This window comes from Zonotrichia leucophrys, chromosome 14, assembly GCF_028769735.1.
Source record: "Zonotrichia leucophrys gambelii isolate GWCS_2022_RI chromosome 14, RI_Zleu_2.0, whole genome shotgun sequence".
NCBI classification, from domain to species: Eukaryota; Metazoa; Chordata; class Aves; order Passeriformes; family Passerellidae; genus Zonotrichia; species Zonotrichia leucophrys.
The window spans coordinates 16,421,528-16,437,876 of record NC_088184.1 but is presented as its reverse complement, the minus strand read 5'-3'; the positions used below and the strand labels follow the sequence as shown (position 1 = coordinate 16,437,876).

The window sequence follows — 16,349 nt, the reverse complement described above, 5'->3', positions numbered from 1 at the left end:
CTTCTCCTTTACAAAGGAGAAAGCATTAATGCTTTGAATCACTACACAAATATGTAACTACATTTTACATCTGAAGTGCTAAACTAGGAATTCTCACAGGATATGACACTATTAATATCAATTAGTGCATTTAGAAAAGACGATGTAAGACAGCACACTTTAAAAGGGAAAAACCAGGTTTATTCCATGCAGTTTACAATACACTAGTGTTATGAAAAGGAAGTTAAAAAAATACCCATACACATTTCATTTGTTTTGAAAGTGGTGGTTAACTGTAACCATCTTCAAATTACTTGGGAAGCCCTAGCAGATATTCTTCCAGGGAAATTTCCCTGAATTCAGTTTCTTGTCTGTGTCTGTGCTATGAGTTTTGGTTAATGCAAGTGCATTAAAACCAAATCATAACTCAAATTTTGCTGCAGTAAGAACACTTCAGATATAATGAATTGGCACAAAATAAAGTGTTATTGCTAATCCACTATCCAGGAAATTACACGTTGCCAGTATGGCCACTTGGGTATAAGCACAACTTAAGCAGGTGATGCCCAACTAATTTTGAGACCAGTGACTCGGAGGAAAAGCTTAAAAAAAAAAAAGAACATTTGTTGAATTGGGTAGGTTATCCTAAAGAGTGCATAGGAACTTGATTTCTCATAGCTAAGTTGAGGTAAGGTTAAGGGCAGAAGCAGGTGGAAAAAGCTGCCATTTGATACTCCTTCTGTTTGATGATCTTGTTTCAGTTCCAGTAGAGAGGTTGGTAACATTCCTTTCACAAGTGCCTTCGCACTTTCTTCATTCTAGCAAGTACACATGAGCCAAGTTAATGTGAGTAAAGTTGTGCATAAGCTTTTGGAAAATCTTCAAAAGCAGCAAGAATCATGTACATAATAAATACATTTACTCTTACTCTTCACTCATTTCAGATGACAAGGCCTCAAAATTACAACAGGTCTTAGATCAAAATTTAGACTCAGCTTTCTAAGGCAAGAAGAGCACTATCACAGAACCTCTTCCCCTTCCACTCACCCCCAAAGTAGCAAAATACCTTTAAAAAAAGTTTCTCTCATTATAGTACTTATTAAGACACAAAATCCTGAGGAGAACCCTCTGACGCCTGTAGAAAGCTATACTAGCAGCAGTATCTACTCAATGAACGTTTGAGAAGTTTATGCCTTGGTAGACATCACTAAAGTAAAGGTCAACTAAGTTGCACAGAAATATTCTGTGACAATTTCCTGGGGCAAAATCTTCCTCAAAGCTTCTCTATTGCCAGTGCTGTTCATAAAAGTCAACAGATTTCAGCCAAGGTAATAATGACGTGGAGGGTAGGTGTCCTGCCTTCTCTAGTGTGCCCTTATAAGATCTGGATACTGAAAATCCAAGCCATATAGGAACACTCAGATCTGCAATTGGTTCAGAGATTTGTAAAAATTATTTTCTGTCCATGAGTTGAAAGGAAAACAGACTAGTTGTTTTTTAGGTATTATATGTCTCTGGAACCTCAAATTAGCCCTGGAAAGCATTTTAGCCCTTAGCATTTCTGCTCTGAAAATGGAGAGTTCCTGCTGACAGTCATTTAGGTAAACTGGACAATAAGATCTATTTAGCCCTTTAAAGCCTCTGTTCATTAAGAAGCCTTTAAAGACAGCTCCTGATTTTTCTGAAACAAAAGAAAACTTGCATGACACTGAGTTCAGAGAGCCTTCCGGGTTGTTTTTTTTAAACTGAATATTCATACTATTTAAAGAATCACTAATTCTACACAAAGCCCAATCTTGAGCCTAAGATTGTCCTCAAAACTGGAAACAGCTGCAGTCTAAATTACAACAAAGTAACAGGCATCATCCTTAGGCTTAAGTATTTCAAAACTGTTGTGTTAGAAAAGACACTGACTGTTCCTATGACCACTCAAGTTTTAACCCTACTCTCTTAAGCTAACAGATGCTGTTAAAGGCATAACAAAATTTCATCTCTTTTCAAAAGACCTACAGTTCAAGGGCTGATTGAAAAAGTTAATTTGAAGAACTTGAAACTTTTGATGAGGTGACAGAGAGAATAAAAACTAAGAGAATGGCACTTTCTGATTTTATCACATCTTAAGGGAACAAAACCCCAGACTTCAGGCTTTCATTTGACTTCCATCTTCCTCAAAAAGCCCAGGAGAACTTCACTCTTCTCCCAGTATTTCCCAAGGAATACATTCCAATATACCTGGGTAATTACAATCCGGATTCCATTTAATTCCACTGAACCAGATACTATTGCATTTTTGCACTCAAAGTTCATTTTTGTAATATTAATAAAAATTTGTAACTAATGTGTGTTCATTTGCTGGTGGGAGCTCTCTACAGCTTAAACAGAGACTGACAACTATCAACAACTTCAACAGACATTCACAGGATAGCGTTCTGTTATGAGAAGCACTTTTCTGATAGTGTTATCACCATACTCAGCAGACTTGTTCCCTTAGTTGCATGCCTGCAATTACGTTGCCTTTTGTTTAATCTGCCAGTTTTCATTTTTCTCCTGAAAAAAATGCCAAAAATATCCCTCTCTCAGAAAAACAGGAGACTGATTCAATTTTTGAATCTGCAGGAAATAGTCTTGTTTCTAATCAATCATAACTGTGCATTCACAATGCTAGAAATGGAGCTACACAGCTAGTGTCTAAAGAAAATCTCAAACCAAAAAATTCAGATGGATTCACTGAGAGTCATTTTTAAAGAAATATCTTCTCCTAATGCTACAATGCAGGATGAAAGGAACTTTTATCATTACAAGAAATCTGAGTTTGAAAAAAACAGTACATTTTCCAACTTTTATGAGTATATGACTGTATTGATGGAAACTTTAGTAAAGATTCAAAAAAAGCTTCTAAATTGAATCAAGTCTTTGACAGACAATTAAATTACTTTGGGATTAAAAACATGCAAGTAAATGTAATCCATGGAAATCCCACAGTAAATAGGACAAAATACCAGGTAACTTTTGGGCTGCGAGCTGCTGAGTCAGAGTATACATTGGGATAGTTATTATGGACCATGTGACATCCATGTCTTTGAGGCCTCAGAATTACTTATTCTTTGTAGACAAATTCTGATTCACCTGCCGCTTGAAGAAGTCAAAAGCATGTAACATAAAAATACCATCTCCAATAAAGGAAAAAATAGCTTCTTGAGAAAACCTAAGGCCAACAATCTGCTGTCTCCTAACTCAAAGCAAGAAATTGCTATAGCAAATTTGAACTTCTGTTTTTAAACAAGTTTTGCAAGAAGTTTGACATGTAAATGTCTTTAAAGAATTTCATCTCTCTCATTTCCTGTTTTATTCCTTCTGTTATGATCTGTTCAAGCTCAGGATCTGAAGTTCTAACCTGGAATACTGTTCTGAATAAACAACAGAGGAGCTGTGTATGTCCAGAGTTAAGTTCAAGCAGTCTGCAGTACAGCTTTGCAGTTCCAGCCTGATAGTGAACCCCTCAGCTCTGCACAGTCACAGGTAATTCTCAGGTAGGTACTCTCTCCAAACAGCAGAAAAAGAACAAAGGAATCCAGTTTTAACTGCATAGGTACATTGCTTCCTCCTTGCAAGAGCTTAACAGATGAAGCAATGTTTGCCAAGCCTAGTCACGGAGATTGGACTCTTGCAATTACCTTGCATTACTTTATTTGAAACTGCAACAGTCAAACAAAAAGAAACAAAATTATTTGGGGATAAATTCTTAATGCCTTGAAAAAAGCTGAAGAGAGCATTTCCATCTATCTGAAAGCCTTGCATGATCACAAAAATTAAAGCAATAATGACAATAGCAAGAACAGGAAAGTAGTTAGTTCAGGTGGTCTCAAACGACAGTGTATTTAAAATAATTTACAAGGTACCTGCCTACTAAAGTTCTTTCTTTTCTTTCCTTCTTAAAATCTGTGTGAGATACTGGAAACAAAGTGCAAAAAATTATTAAACACTCATTTCCCTAAAATTAGCTACGGCAGGGATACAATATAAACTAAACTGCAGGTAATCTCAGCATAGAAGCAGGTTTTAAAACTGAAAATATTCTGCTGGGGAAAATCCCCCATACTTAGAAAAAACCCACTCTTTTACACACTCTAAATTTGTTCAGATTGCTCAGTTTGTTACTCATGCTTTGCCAATGTCATTCAGGAAAATTTCACTTTATTAAATAGTCTGTCCTTTTTGGATTTAATAAGACAGGCAACAGAAATGCTGAATCAGAAGGATCACGGTAAAACTGGTATTTTAGGCATTAAAATCCACTTAGATCAATGCTGAATTACTCTGTAGAGCACATCAAGAAAACAACAAGTAACATGGTTGGCTGCAATGAACCGGGGAGCTCAGAGATCTTGGTGGACTCATACTGCTTAAAAACACAGTGACTACTGCAGCAGAGGAAATGTTTTAATATGCAGTTAACACAGACAATTGTTATGCTTATTTTCAGATACACAAGATAATCCGTCATTATTTAGGGGACATGTCTGTGCTCAATTTAAGCTGATAAAATATGGGTACCTAAAAAAGTATAAAAGTATAAACATTTCCCCCTACACAATTAGAGTTTTAGTAAATTAAATTCAGTTTTAACTTCTTAAAAAAAGACAAAAATTTTATGTGTTGTGGAGAGGCCAGCAGCTTCCCGTGCAGACCACATCCAAGTCACAAAATGCATTACAAATCCTTTCAAGCATTAGGCACACAGACAAAACATTTAGCCCATTGCTTAATCTGTTTAGTAGAAATGTTTCTTACAAATTGTTTTGCCAAACTTTTATCAATGTCTAAGTCCTTTAAAAAATCAAATAATAATTAAAAAAAAAGTAGACCCTGGGTGTTTGAAAATCAGTATACAGTATATGCAAAAATTCTGAAATTACTAAGAATGAAAACTGTAATGTCTTTAGAATTTAAAACCATCTTGTAGCTTTTTGAAACTCCCTTCCACTGGTTCCATGAGTCAATGAAGCCAAGTTTTATACTGTCCATTCTGTAAAGTGTTTTAAAGATGTGCTAAAGATTTCGCTCAAAACAGTGCGTGTCTTGTGTATTAGCCTTTTTCAAGGACAAACTAACAAAGCTGAACCACATTCTGTTCAAACACTGTTCTTAACTGCATAGCTGAAACTGTATAGAAAGAGAAAGGTTGATTACAGGGATCCTGAATATCCAAAGTAATCAGGTTTTTCAACTGGATGAGTTTATGTTCACACTAAGATTGATTTTAATCCAAGTCATAGAGACAGGGACCTAGGACTAGCCAGCTGTATTTCTGTAAAACCTTCAGCTCTAGAAAAATCTCTACCCTAATCCACAGTTCAATGCTTATAGGCATTTTATAGAAGCAGAAACACACATATGAGTACAAACACCTCCAAAGAAACAGAATGTTCAGTTGGTCATTTTAAGTGAATTTTGATTCCACTTTCAAGCATGTGACCAGGACTGGAGCGTAACTTTTGCAGGAGACTGTTTAACAGAGAGAACATCAAGAATAACTCAGAGGAAGGCCATTTTCTCTGAGTTTAGTCTTCCCTTTGGGTATTGAAATAAGCTATACATCCAGTCAATATATACACCCTTCAGAGAAATCTTTTCTCTGTTGTGTAACTTTTACACATGCTAGTTTCAGTTGATCTCCTAGGCTGTTATTACATAATAGATTATGTCACAGAACCATAAGGAATGTGCAGTATAATACAGTCAACTGGGGCTGACACTGATTCTGAAACAACATATGCCCAAATACTTGCGTTTCTGGGCTAACATTTGTGTGTGTGTGTGTGCATGTGTGTCTAAGTGTATGTGTGTGTGTGTGTGTAGCACCAATTACATTGTCCTTTTAAGGTTTACAATGATTAGTAGGAAAAGGTCTCCAAACTGATCAACATTGGGTCATCCAGCACCAGACATTAAGTGCTACATGTCTCCAAGGAAAATATGAGTGCATGGTCATTTCTTTTCAAATGACCAGTGTCAATAAGCCAACAAGAAAGCACAACCATGCACTACAACCAAAACTTAACACACATTCCCACACCATCTATTCCCATTATGTAATCTTGCAATGCTTCCAGAAGTTGACACCAGCTTATAGGCAAATATGGTTGAACCCAGATCAACAGAAAATTGTCTAAATCAGATTTTTTTCTTTTGCAGCCAAGCCTCTTCAGTGTGACAATTCACTGGATCTTCGAATAAAGAAAAAAATTGTCACCGTTCAATACTGTCTTCACATCCTGGAACCTCGTTCTTGCAAAATCTGAAATAGACCAATAAAAATTCTATAAATGAAAATTAGCTCAATGTCATTCCTAAAGCATGGAGATCAAAGAGCAACATAATGACTACTTTAAATAACTGGTAATGTGTCAGGGACCTGGTTCGAGGAAATTCCTGGGATCTGTGCTTTAAAGCTGAAAAAAGACAGATTGATATGTACAATGTCTACTATCAAATACCATTAAAACAGGTGCAAAACACTGCTAGGAATTGAGTATTATTAAAATAAATCATTAATACATTAATAAGACTTAAGAGTTGACAATTGCAAAAAGTAAGCATTGCACCTCAACCTAGTTCAGAAGATCCTGAGGTCCTATGTGGTAAATTAACTTGGGTACTTTACTAGAACTGAATTTAATCTTAATTTTTCCTGTTCCAGAAAAATGTCCTTAACCTTCTGAAGTTTCAGATACAAACTGTGTTCCATAAATTAGTACTGAAAACATGAACTAGCAAATCAAAATGTGCAGAAATGTCACATTGAGTGCACTGATGCAAGAAGTTTTTAAAGGCCAAGCACAACCTAGCAAGATTTAAATCAACAACAACCATTTTACTTCCAGTTTTACTATCTTTGTCATTTTCTGTTTCAGTTTATTTTGCCTCCTCCACAGAGGAAAGGATCCAAGTTTTAGGACTGACTGTTCAAGCAACTAAATTTTAATGTTGCTGCTCTAAACTGACAATACTGAGGTGAACTGTTGGGCGGAATAGTACTCTAGAACTGTGTCAGTAGGCTGTAGAACCAATCATGACAAAAGGCAAACAATGCATTAAGCAAAGCTTCAAACGTACTGAGCATAAGTACTTAAGAATGTTAATCTGTAAGTAAAAGTCTTATGATATTTCATTTTCTTTTGGTTCTTGGTAATTTTCTTAGTACTAGGAAGGGCTCTTTATTTCAAAAGCTGAAAGAAAGCTAAGGCACAATCCCTAGACAATGGCAGAGCTTCTCTCAAGATGGATTTTCCTTTTATTATGATCTTTGTGTAGCCTGATGTTACAACAAACACTCAGTAGCACATTCCAGCCCACAGAATCTGCCAGCACACATAAACACTTCAGTGTCTGTGCTTTTAGGGTAAAGGCTGGCAGCTGATTCACACAACAGTTTCAAGTATGGTTTTAAATTCTAAAATCTGAGATATTTGGTTTCCTTTTAATATTGCTTAAATGGCCATTATATTATGTCTTTCATAGTGACTGAAGACAAGCAAAGTCTCACCTACTTTGCCCAATTCCATGGGATTTTTTAAAGGCTGGAGTTCATGAAACACCCATTACCATTTGTGTAACTCAGGGACAGTTCAGAGGCAGTGTGGTGTTAGTTCAAATAATTAAAAGTCTACTTTATCATTTGCTCACTGTACTCCCTCCTACACCTGGATCTAGCTTTGTGCATAGGAAGTTGTTTTTCATTTCAAATTCAGCATTATTGTTTTGAAGTTATGAAGCCAGATGTCAGCGTAACTATTTTGAAAAATTTCCAAAATACAGAAAGTAATTTTCCACTGGTCATATCATGCTTTAAGGTACATTTTAGAAGCAAAACCCTCTTATTTCATGAAGATAATTCATGAATGTAACACATGACTATGTGTACTAAGCAAAAAGCATTCATATGAAACTGTAGGAAAGAGAAAAGTGAATTCTGTGGGGAAGAACCAGGCTCTATAAATTACTCAGCAACTGCTCGTTAATACATGCCAAAGGGACTAGATAAACTTATGAAAGATAGTACCACTGACACCAAGTCAGGGTATTACAGTGTCATTGTAGCTTCCACAAAATGACCTAGACGAAGGCTTGAAGAAAAAATTCACAGACTGAGTTGCACTGGAAGTTGGGGAAATATATCAGGAGCAGATATCATAAATGCTTCATACTTAAACTCCTTCCCCAAGTCTTTGCTGTCAGTCAGAGCAGAGAACAAAGTGCTGGAGTAGATGCCCACAACAGAAGATAACAGTCTGACGCAATAAATGGAGTCAGTAAGTGAAACCATATCCATCAGAGACAAAAACATGGCTGAAATAAATACCTGTGCAACTAGAAAATAATACTGGATCTATTAATTTTGTTAATATTTCCGATTTAATATGAAGCATTTGAGTTTATTCATTCCTGGAAGAGTGCTTGCAGGATTAATAGCCTTAGAACTATTTTATGTAGTATCAGGAACACATGCAGTAAGATAAAGCTGAGCCAGATCGGGACACTGAACTTTGTGCACTTTACTGAACCAGGAATCCTAACATAAAGCAGAAAATTCTATTACATTAGGCAATATTTTAACACACTTTTCTTGATGCTTCTTCTGTAACCTTCACCTCTACTGAAAGGGAAATCATAGACTCACAAGAGTGGGTTTGGTTGGAAAGGATCCTAAATATCATCTCATTCAAAACCCCTGCCATGAACACCTTCCACTGTCCCAGGCTGCTCCAAGCCCTGTCTAACATGGCCTTGGACACTTCCAGTGATGGAACAACCACAGCTTCTCGGGACAACCTGTGCCAGATGTCTCACCACTTTAACGGTAAAGAATATGCTAATCATTATATCCAATCTAAAGCTAGCCTCTTTCAGTTTAAAAACCTCACCCCTTGTCCTGTTACCATGAGCCCTGGTAAAAAAGTCTTTTTTCATCTTTCTCGTAAGGCTTTTTAAGCATTGGAAATGCAGTAACACTGGCCCTAGGGCTGTCTTCTCCTGGCCTAACAACCCCAACTGTCTCAGCCTGTCTTCACAGGAGAGGTATTCTAGCATGCAGGCCATTTTCGTGACTCTCCTCTGGACCCACTCTCACAGGTCTTGTACTGGGAAACCCAGAGCTGAATGCAGCATTTCAGGTGGGATTTAATGACAATAGAGTTGAGGGGGAGAATCACTTCCCTTGACCTCTGGCCATGCATCTTTTGCTGCAGTCCTGGATAATTGGCTTTCTAGTCTTCAAGAATTACTGGCTCAAATTCAGGTTTTCACCCACCAGTATGCCCAAGTCTTCTGCAATGCTGCAGTAAATCCATCTATCACCCAGTCTGTACTGATACTGGGGACTGTACCAACTCTAGTACAGATAAGCTGTATAGAGGATTTTCCTTATTTTCATATTTCTGTTTTATTTTCCCTATAGGTGCACCAGATCCAAAGCTGGCTTAAAAATTCTAAACAATGCTGAATGAACTCTCATATTCTAGGGGCCCGAGTGTGATTGTTTCTTAGGCAAAAGAATAAGAAAACTATTTCTTCCCACTCAAAATAAGGCTGCTGCTGCTAGAAATGTGTTTTAAGGACTGTTTGCCTCTCAGGCAGCTTAAGAATATTCAATTCCAGCAAAGTGCCAATTTATTTTGTTTCAATAAAACTTCAGATTTGACTGATTCCTTTCAGCCATTCCTGAAGACCTGGCAAAAGCAGTAGCTTCTGTTCGCATCATTTCAGAAAATAATATAAGTTCTTTTCCAGCCATGTGCAGTGACTTCATAGAATCACAGCATATCCTGAGCTGGAAGGGACCCACAAGAATCATTAAGTAATGATCCTGGCCTTGCACAAGACAACCTCAAAAATCATGCCATGTGTCTGACAGCACTGTCCAAACTTCAGAGATAAGTGTTAAGGCTGCTTTACAGCTAAAAAGGTCAGGTGTATAGGTAAGAAGCCAAAGTGTATTCTCATGTGATGGTAAATATCTTTAATTTATACAGGCTCAAGTGACCACCCACACCATACCACTGAAAATTCAATGGTATGTTATCTTCTAGAAACTAGAGAGTGGAATAAATATGAATAGTACTTAAAGACACATTAGGAAAAGTGCCTAAGTTGTTTTTTCAGATGCAGCTTTTTTTTGTGCTCTTCCACTTGTGACTTTTAATGTAACTTGATCTTCAATCAGATGTCAAACTATAGCGGAAAGGATCCCTCCCCAGAGTTGTTTTCTGTGATAAATACCACTGCAGCACCAAGATCACACTATTTACTTATACTTGCCACATCTTTACTAAGAAAATCCTTATTTCAAAATTATCAGTTAAGACCACCTTTGGACTATGCTGCACTTCACTCAAGTTTGTTAAATTATTGCCAAATCAGACACTTACTGAAACTGTATACAGTGAGCTTGTATCACACGCCTCTACATGTAAAAAAGCCTATCTGACAGAAAAGATGGTGCACATAAAATAAGAAAGAAATGAATGAATGAAAAGCAATACTGGCCCTAGAATCTACATGAAGAACTTTGCTTCTCAGCAAAGCTTTACAGGTACTACTCACAATACAGTTTATAAAAGCAACACTAATTATTCTGTCAAAGAAGCAATATCCAGAACACAAATTCTACCTTTGCCAACCATGCCACAACTATAATCACAAACACACACACACACCACCAGGACTAGCTGAAGGACAGCACTAGTGGGGGTGGGAATTGGATGGGGCAGAAAAGAATCTGGTTAAAATCCTAGGGCAGCTAGTGCTCACCATGACATTTACACTTAATCTGAGTCATTCATATCGTAATCCGTTTCTTCATCCTCACTCTGAGTGTCATGCAGCATGCAGCACGTATAGAAGAAGGAAGGGAAAAGAAGAGATTGCAAGTGAGTCAGAGCTGCAAAAAAGTAAATTCCACTTACACCTGAAGCATGTGGCAATGACATTTATTTACTTTCACCTGGGACCTCCACTCTTTGTATAAAAAAGTATGACAGCTGACCATTTCAAGAAGGAACGTAACAGATATCATGACAATTTCCTCTTCCAAACATCCTGAAGTCAGCAGATAGAAGGGAACAATCAGGTCCATAAAGTGGTTTGAAAGAGAATACTGCTTGTGGGAATACAGATTATCTTTTGGTTGTGCCATGGCTACCAGTAAAAGCCAATGGAACCATTTAAGATGAATTTTCTTTGTTTGGGTGTATTAGAAGGTTACACAGAAGTTGTCTATAACTTATTATGCTGTTAACTAAAACAAGAAAACAGAAAAAACAAGTCCCTAAGAAGGAATGAAGGTGAAGCATGATTAGATGGCTATCAGAAGATACTTTCTCCCATTCTGAAAATCCAGGACTGTTAACTAAAACTGAAGTGCTTGTCAATAAAAAATACATATTGGCAGTTTGTTTTTTTTTTCTTCTCTAACTCAATCTGCTGTAAAAGTAATAGGAGGAGTTTCCTGTAAGTCAGTCCCAGTACATGAACATATTATTCTGTATATAAAGGTGGATCCCAGAATTTCAATCATATGAACTTCATGAAGACCAAGTCAGACACTACTGAGGTGAGAGGATAATGCTTGCTAAGAGGAACTATGGAGACAACATCTCCCGAGTCAAGACGCCTGAACACAGCTGTCAGAAACCTCTCAAGAAAAAAATAAATGATTTTTCCTTTTTTTCCCAGTCACAACATATACCTATATACAAAAATTTGATCTTTTAGAAACTTAATATATAATAGAATTACTTTTCAAGTATCGCCTATTAATTGCTAGGAACAGCTTAACTCTTCCAGGACAAAAGGAAGGAACCTCCAACCAAAATTAACAGTAATCACTATTCATCACAGTGGTCAAATGATGCTCTGCTCTCTTCTCTGAAATAATGACCAAGCATCACACTAATGAAGACGTCTAAGACAGTCTCTCTTAGCGCTACTCCATTTACACAGTTGTAATTCAGTCTCAACTAGCTTTTGGTTTTTGTCTTTAGCACTTATTTTTGACCCATATTTTCTATTACATCAAGGATGCAACATAATTCTGGCACCTACTAAAATTACCTGAAGATGCACTACCATTCCTTATGAAGATTTTTATTAGGCTCTAGAATTCCACATTTTATTTCAGGTAGATATCTCAGCCCTACATTATTATCAGACACCTCTAACATGTCAACTTTCAAAGTCTTCCTCGAGCATCCTGGCAAAACCAGACCTTAACTAGGGTTTTGAAAGAATAAGTCATGGCTTACCCAGTTTCACTGTTTACCCCTAACTACATTAATCCTCTACAACTCTTTGGAAGCTTTATCTCAACAGGGATGAACATAAATTACTCGTTTCACTAGGAATCTAACATACAGCTTAGAGTATTTCTATAGTTCTAAGTATGAAATTATTACATATGTGTAGCTGCATAAGCATGCTACAAAGCCTAGAAAGTAATGAAGTTTTATCTATTTGAGGCCTCAATACCAAGACTCAGACCCATTCTTAGCATTATTTCAAAATCAATTTCCTTGAAGGTGATTTTTGAAAAAGCAAGCTTTGATGATTTATCAATTGTTTTCCATCTACATAAGGGAAACCAAAAGCTTTTAAGATCACTACAGATGTATCCAGTTTGTCTGTAGTCATCTCCTCATACAAAGCAGCAATACAATGATAAAAGCTGTTCACCATTCATGACTCTGAATACACTTACATTACAGAACTGCTCTGCCTTATGGTAAGTCAGCTGTGGTTTTACATTTTCCTTTGTACAAATTCTGAAATACAACCGAGTGAAATGCTAAGATACTGTGCCCATTACAATCTTATTATAAAGCTGGTTACAGAAATTAAACTTGGTAGAACCCTAAAAACATTAACAAGTATCCTCATTTTATTGCATGTGACTGTTTTACAGAGATAGCATCTTTCAAGTTCCATTCTCGACAGTAAGATTTCTTCAGCAGAAGTCAAGCAAGAAAAACAGCTTTTAACTGAACCAGCGTTATATGTTGAATAATAAACAAAACCTAGTTTCTCAGCTGTAAAGAGCAAGTATTTGCCAATACCTGAAAAAAAAACAGGTACTGGAAAAGTACAGAGTATTGTATTTAAATAATTCAGGCATGCATAACAAATGCATGCTGATTGTACCATTTACAGTCCCTCATACAATGGACAGGGAATCATTATTAGTCTTGAACAAGGGAGGAAAAAAGGACAATGAAATAATAGTCTAGAACAGAGGTAGATTTATCATGACTTGTGAAGCCCACCCAATTCAACACCATTTCTTTAGTCCAATGCCCAGTAACTCACCTTTGCTTTTTCACTGGGTTCACTGGTTGTGCCATAAGGAGTGTTATGCAATTCCTTTGAGACAACACACAGAAATTCAGCCTGATCTTCATTGCCATAGTTATAGGAAGAACCAATACTGACCAGCTGAAAGATGAAATTTTTAAAAAAAGTCAGTTGTATCTCCACATAAAACAAATTCCACAAAGTCTCACGATTAGTACAAACATTCCTCATGGTTCAGACTGTAGGCTGTGCCTGAAGCATGATTCTCCACTTCAATGCAAATACGTTTTGATGCTGACAAATACATTGAAAATACACACTCTGATGACAAGATACACACAGGTTATTTTTAAACAGTTAGGGAATAAATGATTCACTGTGAAAGAAAAGACTGTGGAGACAGGCCAGTGAAGCAGTAGCCTGTTCCCTCTTTCTGTTATTTACTAGAAACCTTCCTATCCTCCAAAGTTAATTTCTAATGTTTATATGCAGTATCTTAACGTGGCATGATTTAACATGTAAATGGCTGCATGCAGGATCTTTAGCCTGAAGGGATACCCATCAGTACTTACAGAATAATAGTATTTCTATTAAAACATATTTTGAATGAACAAACACAATATTTGCATCTGACTGGAAAACAACAAGACACGGTATGGTGGGACATCAAGACTAACATCCAAAATTCATACGTACTGCTACAAGGAAGTTAATTAAGGAAGTGCTACAAGCAGAAGCCATGTATAATGAAATGTGACATATTTACAAGTTTCTAAAGTCTCTACATTGAATGATAAATGACAATTTACTGAGAAAGAAGAATATACTCAACATCACTACTACTTCTTATGCAGCATGTTTATCAAATGGCAGAAATTGTCTTACCTTACACACAATACACTTACCTAATATGCTAGAAGCTTTACATGCTTGCCTGCCTTTCCAAGCCAGATTCAATTCAGATGTAGCGGATTCATTTATTTTAAAGTTTTATTTCAAAATCACAAGATAATGTATGTTCTACAAGATAATGTCAGATCTACTGACACAGATCAAAATCCTAAAAATAAAACTGTTGCACAGATACACTGTGTCAATTTGTCATTACCCAAACTACATTGAATCTATCTACCAAATCACCACACATATACAATAAGACTGCCCTATTCCCCAATTTCCACTGTACCATTTAAGTGATCTAGAAATAGCCGCATAGAAAAGGCCTAATTATTTTTCTAAACACTACAGTTGCCTCTGTAAAGACAAATAGTGTGCTACCCTTAGTCTAGCAGAACACCAAAGAGAGTAAAAGATTTGTTAAAACATGAAAGATGAAGTCAAGATGAAATCCTGATCCAGAGTTTGCACTTAAAGGAATAAAATTATTCTCCCAACAAAAACTGAAGTTAAACCAAGGTTAAAAGTAGCTTCCATACAGCACTGTTAGAAGTAACAAAGCCTCACTGTACTTTCTACGGAGAGGAGAGAGGTGTCCAGATGATCCTGCACTGCAGTAATACAGCCAAGCAAGCACTTCCACAGATGGACAGAGTCAATCAAAACAAAGAGCAGTAGGCAGTGTGTCTACATAATGAATCAACTTGATGTCAGGCCTAGGCACTGTCAAAAATTTTGGGAGCCTGATAATATTACAGCATACAAGGCTCAGCTTTCCATGAGCAGCACTGCCCATCAAAATTCATCATTCTCAAATTATGTACTTTAACTACACCAGAAACCTTCCCTGCCTCTTCCTCTTCTAACATCACTCTAGTTCTGCAAAATATATATATAAAAAGCAATGAACACAGGCAAAAATTATCGTCAAAGACATTTTTTCAACCTAAACTGTGTAACGAAGTTACAAACACCCCAGGTTTTCTAGAAGCACCGATGGATATAAAGACATTATTTACCTTGAGATGTTAAATCAGCTAATCTTTCACAATGAATACTCTGCAGTCTGCACCATAAGGTATTTGTGCAACATAGAATCATGAAACCCACAGAGTAACTAGTTGCACAAGATGGACTAAGAAAGTCTACTAAAAAGCTGCAGAATCAACTCAAATTTATTTTGTATATTAAGAAGATTTGTTGATTGTCTTTCCTATCAACAAAAAATATGCACAGATCTTCAGAAAATAATAGCAATTAAGTTGCTTTAAACCCAACAAAGTGGTACAAAGTTTATACTATACATTACATAGCAACTATAAAACATTTCGTACAAATACAGTAACTGCGCCAATTATTAAGGTAAAAGGTAGGACATTAAACAACATTTTAAACCCACTTAAAGGCTAGAAAACATAAAAAAAAATGCATACATACTTAAATAAAGCCACTCAAAATTCACCTTCTCTGAAGTTTGAAGAATTCAAGCATACAATTTGATTAATATACAGTTGCCTCTTCTTCTTGGAAAAAGGCAAGGACTAGTTATCAGGTAAGCTCTGTTAACTACCAGAAGGAAAAATACTTCTATACTTATTGACACTCTAAAGAAACAAATGACCTCTCTGAAAGTAGATACCATACGTCAGCCAAATCATCAATCCTGTTTCAACCAGGTTGACAGGTCTTCAGTGGATAGCTACTAACAAATTCTTCATAATCCAATCATGTAAATCAACATATTGCATGTAAGTCTTCTTTTAGGAGATTTGGCAGATTGAATATTTTTAGCCAGTTGGATAGGACTATTAATTTAGCTGACTGCAAAATATCTAATGATGTTTTGCCACTACTGAACAGTTGATAAAGTCAACTTTTGCAGAATGAGACCCAAGTTCCTAAAAACTCCAACTCACAATACTCTCAAAGCAGTTTGATATGTGTGCAGACAAAAATGTAGCATTTGCATAGTAGCAACTGTATGCTAGAAATGTCATTGTAGCTTTCTGAAATGATCAACAATAAGGCTGATGGCAGAAAAAGAAACAATAGAAAATGATTGCAGATTAGAACTGAACTGTTCTGTCAGGAACTGAGATCAGAAATATGTTTTAGCACTCCTATTCTAA

The 16,349-nt window shown here is 36.5% G+C and overlaps 1 protein-coding gene across 2 annotated transcripts in view; it reads right to left on the bottom strand.

The window, feature by feature from the left end:
* Positions 1-158: 158 nt before the first annotated feature.
* KCTD5 (potassium channel tetramerization domain containing 5) overlaps positions 159-16,349 on the bottom strand; it is a 32,136-nt gene continuing 15,945 nt past the window's right edge. For both annotated transcript variants that reach the window (XM_064726040.1, XM_064726041.1), the window contains 2 exons: positions 13,339-13,464; positions 159-6,277 (listed from right to left, as the gene is read on the bottom strand). In XM_064726040.1, the coding sequence (XP_064582110.1) occupies positions 6,248-6,277; positions 13,339-13,464 (156 nt within the window). In that variant the 3' untranslated portion in view covers positions 159-6,247. The remainder of the gene's footprint in view (positions 6,278-13,338; positions 13,465-16,349) is intronic.